The 14,387-nt window shown below is 42.1% G+C and overlaps 2 protein-coding genes across 3 annotated transcripts in view; one reads left to right on the plus strand and one right to left on the minus strand.

The window, feature by feature from the left end:
* The window catches only part of ecsit (ECSIT signaling integrator), a 380,907-nt gene that overhangs the window by 315,589 nt on the left and 50,931 nt on the right, over window positions 1-14,387 (minus strand). The gene's annotated exons all lie outside the window — the stretch shown is intronic.
* Window positions 9,262-13,756, plus strand: cd248a (CD248 molecule, endosialin a). The gene has a single exon (XM_084003165.1). The coding sequence runs from the start codon at window positions 9,501-9,503 to the stop codon at window positions 11,874-11,876; it is 2,376 nt and encodes a 791-aa protein (XP_083859291.1). The 5' UTR covers window positions 9,262-9,500; the 3' UTR covers window positions 11,877-13,756.

A 14,387-nucleotide genomic window follows, 5' to 3' on the forward strand; every position in this document is an offset into this window, starting at 1 on the left:
TAAAGTTATTTACTCTTAGATGTCTTCAAGCCTAAGTTAAAACATTGCATTTACAGTTCATTATCATTTTAATTTAGTTTATTTCCCTCGCCATACATCTTTTTTAGCAATGAAAACGTGTTTCCAGATCTCAGCAGGACATTATAGGCCTAGCGAACACATTGTTATCATAGCTGACAGAAATGTTGCCCAGAACTGAAAAATGGGACCCAAGTTGCAACAAAATGTAGTTTCTTTGACAGTTCTCTCACATTTTTTTGTACCTTAACTTATCAAACTCCTACTCCAGTGTTAATGTATTCAGACAGTCTCCCTCTCTTGGCCCATCCTGAGCTGTACTCTCTTATCAGGTAATAGCGTGTCCTTTTCTGTGGTGTTCTTGTACCTGTCACAGAGTAGTTTTGAAGTAGAAAATCATCTGGACCTCCATGACCCAGAGTGCCAGCATTATAAGATAATATATATATAAAAAAATATGTTTTCCGGTGAGCCAGAGCTAGAGACAGGGGGAGAGGAATCAAGTGCAATAACATCCAGAAGCCTCCTGAATCTAGAGCAGATTCAATTCACTTCATATGCTGTACATTACTTGCACAGAATAAACACAACTTTGGGCCGTTTTATGTTTCCTCAAAAATGTAATTTCTGCTGCACATGAACATGATTGAAAGGAGATAGACAGTGGCTGTCTGTAGCCTACTCCTCCATCATATATGCTCCTGACATGCAGACATGACTCATTGGGAGTCCTGGATGCTGCATGGGAAACTTTCAAAATCCCTGCGGGTCCTGATTGGAATCTGAAACCTTGATCGTGCCCTGAACTTCTGGGAAACGTATCAACCCAAGAGCCTCACTTTGAATTATCAGCAGGAATCTGCAGTGCCAACACAGCAGCAGAAAACAGTAGGTGTGCAGGGAAAAAAGTATAATAGCAGACAACGGGGTTTTATAATGAAATATGACTACAGGTGCACCGTATATAGATGGTTTCCCCTTGATATTAATAAATCCCTCAGAACTTTCTTCTTTTTCCAAACGCTTTTATCACCAGACAGACAAAATAACAAAAAAGTCCCTTAAAATACCTCTCTATTAATAATTAATTTCGACATGAAATGAAAACAGCTTGATTTCAAGAGCCCTTGATTAGCAAATTTAGTTGATGTTAAAGTGTACATGACTTTATCTTTAAGTTAAACATTTGACTAATTAATTTGTTCACAACTATTAAGAAGATTGGAATTCAATTTTTAATTCATTGTCTTCTTTTGATTTTCATACGAGATTTGGATCATTTCAACATGGCAACGGCGTCCGCAGCTGATAGCACTAACAGCGCTAACAGGTCTAACAGGGCTAATGATACAAACTACGGCAAAGGTACTGACAGAGTTAACAGTAACCGTTAATATGTAACGTCAATCTCCAATTAACAACCCAAACACCCCAAATGATCTATTAATAAGGCAAATTAGTCATTGTTAACTCATTAGTTGTTTTTGTTCCCATTTTCCCATGTTATAATTCTGTCTCCTGGGATACATTGCCAACACGACATCATTATAATGGTTGACTTAATGGGATTTTAGAGTAAAAGATTAAAGGATTCAGGTTGAATGTCAGGCAGAGTGCAAAGGTACTCCATCTTTAGTCCTGCCAGCATTGTGTTGTTGTTCATGTCAGTCTGTGGAGATACTTTAAGCTGCTGAGAACTCTCCACATCAAATATTCACAAAGAGTAAAATATACTTGGGAGGTGTATGAACAGCAAACCCTCCCTGAGGAACAGCTGATGATTTACGGATCTGTCTGTACAGTCATGGCACGCCACTGAAGCCCTGAGGCAGCAACGATTAATCTATTGGCCTTCAGTGAAGTTTGAGCCCAGTTGTCTCTCTGCTGACCACAGCTTTCAACTCAGTTCGCCGTTTGCCAGCTGTAAAAGAGCAGCTAATATTACTGCTAATGTACTTCGCAGTTATGCTAACACTGCATTCATAAAGCATTAAGCTAATTAAATCCACTCCTGGTGTTGTAGCATATTTTAATCACAAATCAAGTATACTTTACAACACTGATCATTTTCCAAAGTATCGCTTAGGTTTTCCTGTTTTTTTCATTTCAGAACACGTAGAAAATGATTTGAATGTCATCTGCGTAATGGAAAAAAAGTTGGGGAAATATGCTTAGGTTATATGACCATATTTTCAAACCCTGAAACTGACAGCACGTCAACTCAGATTATGCTTTGTCTACCAAAATCCACCAAAACATAGTATATTTGGAGACTGTCTAACATAAGTAAGCACAAATCCCAATGATTGCCTGTTGTAATTTAATTATTGACTGTCAGACACCTCTTATCACTAAGCTAAAGGTGATTGCTGCCGGCGGCAACCTCTGCGTCTGCAAAGTGAACCCAATGCTGAAATGCCTTAAACTTCCCTCTAATGGCCATATCTGATTTCATGGAAGTCTATGAGAAAATTACCTTTTCATTTCATCACAGTCAAAGGATTGTAGTGGTTTAAACAAAAGTCATTTAACTTTTTCTACTATATGACAAGTCAAAATGTCTGTTTTTTATGTAGCTGGAGTCTGGACATGGTTAGCCTAGTTTAGCATAGAGACATGATGCAGGGGGAAGTAAGCTAGTTTGTGGATTTTGTAACCTGTGGTCAGAGCCAATTCCCCATTTCCAGTCTTCATGCTTAACTCAGCTAACTGGCTGTAGCTTCAGTTTAACCCAAGAGTGGCATCCATCTTCTCCAACCTAGCTCTTGGAACACAAGTGAATAAATGTATTTCCCAAGATGTCGACCTTGTCCTTCAAATCAACTTTAAAATAACAAAGCTAACATTGAAGAGAAGCTCTTAAAGTTGTCATTCAAGCTTGCAACTATACCAAATTTTGTAATTTCACGGCTGTGGGCCTTGGAGGTTTAGTTTCATTTATCAAAACCGTCCCCCATTTACAATGATTAGATTATTGCTTCCGTCCTTCTGAAATCAATCAATCAGAAATGCAGCCATAAGACATTTAAACCTGACTAAGCTGATTATTATTATATTTTCTCTCCTGCAGAATTCCTCTCAGGCCCTTAACATTACTGTAACATCAAAGCCTACTGCTGAGCCGAGTTATAAAACAATTTCACAAATGTGAGGTAATCACTTAAAGTGGAAGACAATGAAGCTGGTCCTTTTCAGAGGACATAAAGGCATCGTAGACTCACTACCCTCTGATTATTACAGGATATATCTCACCTTTGCATTAGAATATGTGGAGGCTACAACTAAAATATTGCTTTTCTTTTGTCTGTAGAAGTTATGTGGCTATTTTATTTCATCATATGTTTCTAATTGCTTTGTAAAGCATTTGCACTTATTAAATGAGCAATATATGGCATTAATACATCAGCAAACAAATATTACCTGTAACGATTTCAAGTACTAATGTCTATGAGCAGAGAATAAAGTCACTCTCCCTCTGTGTGCGTTGTTATTCAAGCTTCTCCTTGCTAATAATAAATATTTCAACCCAGGTTTTATTTTCAAATCTCTCTCTCTTATCTGTCAGTAATAATAACATTAAATGAAAAGGTAAGGATGTAGGGACATCGGAAGGTGTATCCAGGGCATGTCAACATGTCAAGTCATCAAATTAGAATTACCTGGAGGTCACTTGTCAGGTGGTTCAGTTCTTGGGGGGGCACTAGATAAAAACAAAACAAAGAAAATAATAAGAACCCTCCAGTGCCTCTTTCAACAATACATTTCAACGATATAGGCTCAGCAACTTGACCTCTCTCCCCCATACCCAGTATAATGTTCTCCATGTACGGAGTAGTAATGAGCTTTACATTGTATTCCTGGCTTCTGATTCTGCTGGTCATCCTTTAGAGATTACCTTTTGTATCAGATACGTGGTAAATGTGAGTGGTGTGACTCATACTGTAGATTAGAGTATCTTCCGTACGTTATTTCCCAGTGAAACAGGATTGACAGGTGGGACATAACGTTGAGAGGAAGTTGATTTGATGGTTGACGTGATTAGCTCACCACCTTCTCCAGCTCTGTGTCGCCATGCAGATTGATAAATGAATGTCATGATATTATTGGGGCCCTGCGATTGACTGGCGTCCTGTCCAGGGTGTACCCCGCCTTTGCCCAATGACAGCTGGGATCGGCTCCAGCCCCCCCACGACCCTGAATACAGCATAAGCGGTAGACAATGGATGGATGATATTATTGGTGTATATCGTTTGGTACTAGCTGATGTAAGCATGCATCATATTTTGTTTTCCAGGATTTGGATTTGCTTGTCAGAGGTAAAAGCATCAGTCTGGTGATATTCTATACCTAACTATGAGTTGATATCATACTAACGCTACTTTCTCTACTTTTCATTGAGCGACACTGTTGCACTGAGTGGCATGTTCTTCCACATGAACTCAATCCCACATAAACATCCTGTTGCCCCAAATACTCACTAGAGCACCAAATGTGGATTAATATGGCGCTGAAAGTAGTCCCAAACAAATCCACTATTCCCAGTGCAGGGAAGTCAGATATTCATGATGCAGTTGGTTTTGGTCTTTTCATGGTTTCATGATTTATTGAATATAAGAAGAATAGAATATTGCCAGCAATGCAATTTGTGTGCGCCCAACTTGCAGACTCGTTACAAAATGCAACTCTTATTATAGAATTAATGCTTATCATGTGCTGGCGACACATTTTCTAGAAGTCACTGGATGCCTGTGTTTGAATGAAAGCTCTATCTATACAGATAACCTAATAAAGCTGCCAGACTGTCATGCACCCCTGCCCACGTATTGTTCACAGCCGTCCGTTCTCATTCCCAAGTAGTCAAATAGGACAGCTTGGTCACTGGCCATATATTTCAAACTGTTTATTTTACTTTTATTTTATTTCACCAGGACCCATTCAGATTTTGACTCTCTGAAAAATATGGCAGCATAAATGTTCAGCACAAGCAACACTAAGAATAACATTAAACATTTCAAATAAAAGAGATAACAGATTTAGAAGAGATTGCATCAGAATTGTCATTCTTTGTTCAGAAACAAATTGTAGGGAAATTGTAAAGCAGCGTTGAATCTAATATTTACAAGAAGTAAAAGACAAAGAGCATTTGTTTCTGTTTCTGAAAGATTTACCCTGAACATACATAACAATACTGCACAGATTCTTAATATAGGGCTGTGATTAAAATAAGACCCAATATGGACCCTTGTGGGACACCATTTTTTATTTTAATGTGTCCCTTGTAAAACCAAAACTCATCTTTGTATTATCTACGTAAGTAAAATGAAATGACTTAATGCTATGTAACATATATAACGTATGTCGTAAGTAACTGTTTTGTAGCTATGTAAGAAATGTACGCATTTTAAGCCAAACCACACTCTTCTCCAAAGTAGTTATATTGTCTTTATTTTTAATGCATGTAACGGAAACTGACTAATGCTGGAGGAGTGTCATAGTTTGAAACCTAGGGCCACAGACCAAGCTGCCATATTTGACGAGTTGGGCGTGAGTTTGTGTTGTCACAGCAGCGTAGCACCAATCTTGCGATAGCGACCCACACATGGTATTTATCAGCGCGCAAGCACTGATGGATGCTGGGAGACAGGCGTGCAGGGACTTGTTAAAAGGTTTTTTGTGAACGTGTGTTAAATGCTGGTCGTGATCATTAAATAGCAGTTAACCTCAAAACGTCTAGCTGTCATAAAAGCCGGCCAGCCGAGTGAGATCGCCTGGTGTGAGGGATGTCACAGCAGGGGACAAACGACCTGAGTCGCCCTTCGTTTGAATTTCAGCTGAGACTCCGGATGTGTGTAAGTGTGATGTGTAATTGTGTTACTCAAGGTAAATGGATTCAAGAAAGAGAAAACTTAAATGCACACATTCACATATTTGTATTAGTCTTCTTAAAGTATAAGTGAATATGTCTCACCACAGTATTTCTCTCCTTATCTATAAACCCGGTGTTGTGATAACCAGAACCGTTTTCCCCAGGAGGTCATTACTCATTTCCTATCATGTAATTACCATTTCGCAATCTCCCCTGTCATTGACTAAAATGAGAAAATACTCATTCAACCCACAGACAAAACCCTGCTTGCATCAAAAAGGGTTTGGCTTCATAGACTGCATTCAGGGGCTAGTTGTCGAGCTAATCTCCAGCAGCTCTCTGAGCTAGCTTGAACGCTAACTGCCGTTAGCATTATACAAATGGCTTCTGCTCATTAGTGTCTAAAAACCAAGTCGTTTTTGTGGATAAATTCAGAACGATATCGGAGCAGATGTTGTAACATAACTAATAAACTATGATAGTTTCCAACTTTCGTTGGTTGACATTACAGTTTTTTTTCAAGGCTGTAGATGTAATGCTAGAAGATACTGGTATCATAGGAGACTAAGGCTCAAGTTCAACATTCCTGAACATTTCAGAAAATAACTGGTGACGTCACTGTGGAAAATGGAGGAGAAGCTTGTTTCAACCATGTCTGTCAGACCAAAAGCCCATATGTGGAGCAGATGAAGCGGGTGAACACTGAATGTTGCTGCCGAGTTTTGTGCTTTTATCGCTGATGAATCATTTTCGCTGTCAGATTCAGCGGTGATTAGCTCACACACACAAATATGAAATAAGAATCCTCCAGTCATCACGATGGAAAAAAAAATCAAAGACAAAGATAGTAGCCCAAATAGATAACAAAGGAGTGATGCTGGTCTATAAAATAATAGTGGTTATTTATCAAGATGTTGTTGTCATAGAAATATTTAAAACAGGTTTAAGTGTCTTACTGTGGTATTTTGGAAAAAAAATGCTAGCAACCCAAAAATTGCACTCTGAGGAGTATCCGGTATCATGTTTCCATCATTATGTTCCAAGCCCACGATTCGAAATTTCAATGTTTGAATGGCTGCCTAATGAAAACAGTGTTTATTGCAGATTTATGACTATAATAACTTGACACACAGACTACTGAGCATTTTAGATGATGTACACCTCTTACAGTGTTCACCTGCTATGTCCCCCTAAAAACCCCTTGTCCCCCTTAAAAAATACAAAAGCGGTCAATGGTACGGAGGGTAGAAGAGGTTAAAGGTCAGTGCTCAAGATGGTTATTGTACAACAACACATTTTCTCAAAGATTTGTGATCTTTACCTCTTCAAGGGAATCTGCTGATGCAGCAATTTCATTGAAATAAATAGATTTTCCTTTCAAAAGTTATTTTTTTATCTGAACAACAAAAACAATTCAAATGCATTTAATATTTAATGTTTTGTTGACACAAAGAGCTGTTCAACACTTTAAAAGGGGCCTCCACCTGATCTTGTTCACGGGAGTGTTACATGTGAAAACAGCCGTATAATATCAGCTGTGGCTTTGGAGGAGTTTTGTCAAGTAAAACCACCTCAACTAATTTGTGACAGAAAACCTCCTCTACAAATGTATGGACATTGCATTTGGAAGATGAGTGCGGAAGCACAAAAACACTCATGGTTGCATTATGGGAGGTGTAGGATCCAGTGTTTTTGCAACTTTCTGTCCCTTTGACCAAACCTGTCTCCTACAAAATTACATTTGCATACAACTAAACTGCATTCTCAATAAGTTTTCCAGTTCTTGTATTTCTGGGAAAAAGCAAGGCAGCAAAATGGTTTGAACATGACAGAAAGATCCGTCTCCCGGGTGGAAGTTGACCCATGTTGACCCAGGTGGATGTTGACCCATCCACTACCCCAACCTTCACGCACTTCAGTGGACTCATTTGGAACCAATTTGTGAAACGTCAAGAACAAACATAACAAATCAATCAATCAAAGCAAAATACGTCTCACAAAAGGTATTTCACAATGTAGGTGTGCTCTGTAGGAACGTCTTTATAGGAGACCAGACTGTTTCTCCAGTAGGTCCCCAAAGTATAGGAAAGTACAATATTAACTCATTACAGTAACGTTTTAAAATCATATATCAAAGATCGAGTAGATAGGCGTATGAATCCTACAGATACACAGCCAGCTTTCAGTACTTTTTCTACTTTTTCTTTTTATACACAAATAAAGAAAACAAGAAATTGTTGTCCCAATTAGCCATGTGCATTTACTGTCCTGTGGCTTCAGGTGCTCTCTAACTTCACACCACTCAAACAGTGAGGTGCATAATACACAGCGTGGGCTCTAAAACAACAGTCAGCTAGATTTATAACAGGCTCATCGGACTCCTGCTACTGCCCCACCGCCACACCCCACATCCCCTATTCCTCAACCTCCTTTCCCAGACACAGACACACACACACGCACACACACACACATGCGTACCCCTCTACCCTCCAACATTCCCCGTTCAGAAACATAAGTCTCCATTTCACAGCAAATCAGCCCTGTTTTCACAGTAAACCCAGAGGCCCTCTTCCTCCACACCGGTGACCCCGACAACTTTCCCTACTTCCCCCGTCCAAATCTGAGAGTTATTAGCATGAGAGAGCAGCGTTGTTGTTTTTTAATGTAGCTGCAGACCTTTTTGTGCAGGAACCAGGATCTTCTTTCTGGCCCAGGGTTGTGTTGTTAGTGTAATGTGCCAGATGTGTGGAAATCTATTTTGTCAACAACACAATAATCCCATGCGCATTAAAGTACATACATAAAACATAATCAAACAAACCTGATGGAAAACCTCCCATCATGTATCGAATTAAATGAAGCAGAATAAACATGCTGTCAGAGGTACTCCATAGGAGATGTGCATGTTAGGAACATGCTGGTCTAAGTCATGCACAATAAAAAAGATGTGAGGAATGATTCACAAAGCAAGATGGAAGAGTTCAAGGTTAGAAGAGAGGAGACATAATTGATGTATGACTGGAAATGTTGCATCTTTCTTTGAGTTATTACAAATAAGGACTTGTTTCAACTACCACAAGTTGATGCATATGAATGTGTATGTAAGTGCGGCTCAATGGCAGAGCACCAAGCTATGTCCGCGAATGGGGCTTATGAAAACCATATGACATGCTCTTAAAAGAAAGAAATGCACAGTTTACGGCCCCTCCCCCCCTCATTCTGACACACACCCCCCTTCAAAAAACATACAGTTCTTTTCCTCATCTCCCTCCCTCTCTTCCCTTCTGCCCAACCCCCCTTTTTTTGCTATACCTCCCTCCCTCTATCCTCCCTTCCCTTTTCACCCCTCCCGCCCTGAAATCTTGGGACAATCTGCATGCACTCAACTCCAGCACAGATCTGTTTCAGCAGGGTAGAGTAAAGAGCACCATCAGGCAGTGGAGGAGAAAAAATAGGGTTCAAATGAAGGGAGAAAAGTTCAGATAGACAACAAAAGTTGGCCAAGAGGGAAAAACACAGCTGAAAAAACTTTAAAACGCAGGGAGATAAAAGTGTGGAGAAAGTCAGGTTGAGAGACAGGCGGAGACTGAAGAGATATATTCACTTCTAAAAAGAAATGGGCTCCCTGGTGAGCAGTGCTGCTGCGCTTCACTTAACATCCCTGTTGGCCTTGCTCTTTGGACTTTCTTGTGTCCTGGGACAGGATTTGAGAGAGAGGGATGCACTATGCAATGCGGATGGCTGCTTTGTGGTCTACTTCCAACGCAAGACCTTCCTGGACTCATGGAGGGCCTGCAAGGATAAAGGTGGAAACCTAGCCACTATTAAACGCAAGGAGGATGCCACCACTATTGCCTCTCTCTTCTCCACTGTGGACTTGCGCTACTCACGCACCGGTGTCCGGGTATGGATCGGTCTGCAGCGGCAGCCTCGCCAGTGTACCGCTACACGGCCGCTGCGGGGTTTCTCTTGGACTACCGGTGACCAGGACACAGAGTATACCAACTGGCAGAAAGAGGACTCTCCTAGCATGTGCTCGGTGCCACGCTGTGTGGTTATGGGCTACAACGTTGAGGAGCAGAATGATAACTTCAAATGGCTGGATGGTTCCTGCTCGGTCTCTGTAGATGGGTATCTTTGCCATTATGACTACAAAGGAATGTGTCCTGCCTTGTGGAGTGAAGGGGCAGGTAATGCCCTCTACACCACACCATTTAATCTTCTAAGCACGCTACTAACCCATTTACCCTTTGGATCTGTTGCCACCGTGCCCTGCCCCGCAGGCACCAAGGAGGAACAGTCCGTTTTGTGTATGCTGAAGGAAGATGGTTCAGTGGGGTGGTCAAGAGACTCCCCCCTCTGCTCTGATCCCCCTGTAACCCACAACTGGTGTGACCAGGATAATGGCGGATGTGATCATTTCTGCAGGCCGGCCGGTGCTCACGTCTACTGTGAGTGTGGTGACGGATATCAACTTGCGGACAACGGGCAGAACTGTGAGTTGTCTGATGTTTGTCAAGGGGCCCCCTGCGAATTTGAGTGCCTGCCCCTGTCAGATGGATACCGTTGTGCATGCCCTGAAGGATACATGCTCGCACCAGACGAACGTGGCTGTCTGGATGTAGACGAGTGTCTCCAGAGTCCTTGTGAGCAGATCTGTGAGAATGCTCCGGGGACATTCGAATGTCGATGTCGGGAGGGTTATCATCCAGATGATGAGGGTGCATGTGAGGATATAGATGAGTGTGTAAACGACCCATGTGAACACGCCTGTGAGAACACTCAGGGCTCTCATATCTGCCACTGCCATCTGGGTTTTTCCCCGGTGCCCGAGGACCTCAGCCAATGCCAGGACATTGATGAGTGCCAGACCCTTGGGACCTGTGAGAGGATGTGTGTGAATTATGAAGGTGGGTTTGAGTGCTACTGCGAGGAAGGCTATGAACTCATGTCTGATCACTATTCATGTCGCAAGAGAGGGGAAGGAGATGACCAATCGGCTGTTACCCCTTCTTTTCCTTTGGTCACGCACCAGCCTGGATCAGTATGGGACCCTGTGGACTATGACTGGAACTCGCCGCAGAGCCACACTGACTGGCCTCCAGAGGAGGAGCAGTCTCTGGACTGGCCTCCAGAGGAGGAGCAGTCTCTGGACTGGCTGACTGACCCGCCCAGAGGATTTGATTCTGATTCTGTCATTTGGGTCACCAGTGCCCCTCAGGAAGAACCGCTCTTTGATTTAACACCGGACCCTCCAACACAGGAGGCTGAGAAAGAAGAGAAATACATAGACAATGGAGCAGCTGACTGGTTGGAGTGGGGGCAGACATCTGAGCCGGAAGTTTTCCCCACCACCATCTACACCACACCTTCACCCACCACCAGCTCCAGCACCATCCCAGACTTGTATGAAGATGTCAAGGAGGAGGAGGAGGAGGAGGAGGAGGAGGAGACCACCACAGCTCTGCCTTTTCTTTCCACCTCTACAATCTCTGAGGGAGCCTGGAATTGGTGGACGGGGTTCACTAGTTCCAGCCAGAAACCAGGAAATCCAGAGGATTCAGTCATAGACCTCAACATGCCTACAGATTCCAGCTACCACACTGGTGCAGAAGAACAGTACCCCCTTAGGGAAAACACTCAGTTCCCACAAGAGGAATTTGTGGATATCACACACCAAGACCCAGCTGTTCCCACCCAGCCTTCTACTTCCCAGTCACCCCCGAGCAAGGGTGGAGAGAGCGAAGACGTCGTGGGTCCTGTCCAGGAAGACAGGGGTCAGACGCAGAGCAGCACCTGGCTCCTGGTGGGCCTCCTGGTGCCCATCTGCATCTTCATCATAGTGATGGTGGCGCTGGGCATAGTCTACTGCACTCGCTGTGCTGTTAATTCACGCAGCAAGAATGCCACTGACTGCTACCACTGGATCTCTGGGGCTCATGATAAACAGGGAGCCCCTAATCCCTCAGCAGGGGTCAAGAGTCATGTTTAAACAGAGAGGAGAGAAACTGACATTTACATAAACAGGCTCTGCTTGGAGGTAAGCAAGAGTGAATAATGGACCTGGTACGGGACAAGCTAAGTGTTTTACCCCCTCTGACTGTGGAACTGCCAACTCTTTGAACACATTTGGATATAACTGTTCAAAATCAATTGACAGATGTTGGGAAGGGACACTGATAACCACCTTTTTGGGGATGGGGTTACTATGTGGTACAAACTGCTTTCATGTTTTATACACTGACCACACAGCACAAGATCTGATTTCTTCATCATGGCACATTGCTATACAATATTAGTGTCTTCAATAGTAATGCCAAAAACTCTGCTTGTATCTGAGAATTCTGTGTGTCATTTATTCCTATCAAAATGTAAAAGCTGGAGGCAGATCTTGCAAAAAGCCTTAGAAATCAATGTAGCCTACTGATGGCAAAAGCATTCAGCCCATAGAAATAAAATATGAGGAGAACAGAGATTGCATTGAAAACAATGTAGCAGGATGATCAGAGCAGCAGCCATATTCATGTGGACCGTTGCCGTTGCGACGGGTGTAACGCGCCGCTTCCATTTGAAGCACACTGACCTATGGCAAGTCGCAGACTCATTGAGGTGACGTTTTCAAGTAATGACTAAAAGAGTAGCAGTAACGTCACAAAGCATAGAGAGACAGACTTAATTAGTAAAATCAACAAACATCAAGAAACTCTCCGCTGCGGAGGAGGACATGCTAGCTAGCTAACTAGCCAGACATCTGTCTCTTCCTTGTGACAACACTCTCCGGCCACACCAGCGTTTTCTTTTGAACTAAACTGTTCAATGTCCACTCTACTCCTATTCTATTTCTATGGTAGAATTTCTAACTTTACCGTGAGGTTTCTCCCATCCCAAAATCCTCAGGCTCAGTTCATTTCAATAGCATATCACTGTAGATAACTGTACTGTCAACTGTGTTAAAGGGATTGTGATGCTTTGTGAACTCACATCAGCGGTGGGTGAAAGGAGACTGTCTACAAATATCCCTTGGAGAGTGAAGACATTCTGCAGTCACGTGACAACGCTGGGAAAGCATTTGAAATTCATTGTGTTGATTGTTTGATAAGAGACCAAAACCTTATTTGTATATAGCGGTTCTTTGTATTTATGTTTGTATCATATTGGTCACCAGCATTTTTTTTTAAATTTAACAATTGTAATAATTCAATGACAAACTTATTATTCATGGTCCCCATAAAACTGGTGATATGGAATGTCTGACTACACTTGGGAGTCTTTTCCAAACTCACATCCAGTTTAAGAGCACTTCTCCTTTCTTGACTTTTTTTTAAGGAGGTGAAAGAGCAGATGTTCGCACTGCACAGGGAATGTTATCGGGGCTGGTGGTTGACATTAGCCTTGGCCTTGTTCACAATATGGCCATCACTCATCCCTTGTAGCCCTAATTGATAACCACAGCCTTGGAGGTTTTGTCCAAAACCAGCTCTGAAATGTTTTACGACTGCGTTGGATCACATCCAGGTGTGCTGGAGTCAGTGTGACACCTTGCAGTTGCTGGTGCAACTTCAGATATTTTACAAATTAATAAAAGACCAACACAACCCACAGATCTCAGATTCCAAAATAATCAGTGACATGTGAGGAAGAAAGCAACATTGGTTTCTTTGGAGAAGTGCCCATTGGATATTAGGGTTTATGAATCGTATCAAGCAAAAATAAAACAAAAAAGAAAGAATACACACACACATTTAATTTAATGGATACATGGCGATTTAATGCCTGGGGGAAGAAAGTGCCATTTACGTGTGACATTTGTCTATGTTCTATTGATAGACTGTGAAATATGAGAAACATTGGATGCCTTTACATGTTAAGAATTTGTGAATTAAAAAACTATAAAAAGTGTTGAGTATGAAAGTCCATCATTGACGTGTGAAATAGTTTGACGAAACTGTACTTGCTTTTTTTTCTGGGGCTCTCAACTGCATCTCACAGTCTTTATCTGGGATAAAGGTTGGTCACTTGTCATGGAGACAGATGTCAGTAAGCAACTGCTTGGCGAGACTGTAAGATGGTTTTGAAAGCGAATAAGTTTTGTGTCAGACATAAGACAAAGGGCTTCATGTATGTCTGTTTGCTGTTTGTGATCCTGATAGTTGAGTTCTTGTCATCACAAAGAATTACCACCTCAGAAAAGTGGAGAAATGAATGAGGGTGGAGGGAAGGAATGGGTGGGTGTGTGACAATAAGGTTACTGTAATTTCAAGAAATGACCACGATCCCCCATGGGGCCATCGGTTTGAGGGAAAAAAACTGTTTTTACTGGAAAATACAACAGGATACATGAGCGCAGTCCCCACTGGCAGTAAGGAAGCATTGTGATTGTATTGACTAATGGAATGTGCTGATCAAAACCAGGTTCTGGCTCTGCAAGTGGCTCTCAGAGGGGGTCTCTCTCTCTCTCTCTCTCTCTCTCTCTCTCTCTCTCTCTCTCTCTGTTCTCCCTCTC

Source organism: Eutrigla gurnardus (genome assembly GCF_963514095.1).
Source record: "Eutrigla gurnardus genome assembly, chromosome: 23".
Taxonomy (NCBI): domain Eukaryota; kingdom Metazoa; phylum Chordata; class Actinopteri; order Perciformes; family Triglidae; genus Eutrigla; species Eutrigla gurnardus.

Coding starts and splice junctions, on each gene's coding strand:
- cd248a (XM_084003165.1), top strand. CDS start 9,501: ATGGGCTCCCTGGTGAGCAGTGCTGCTGCGCTTCACTTAACATCCCTG.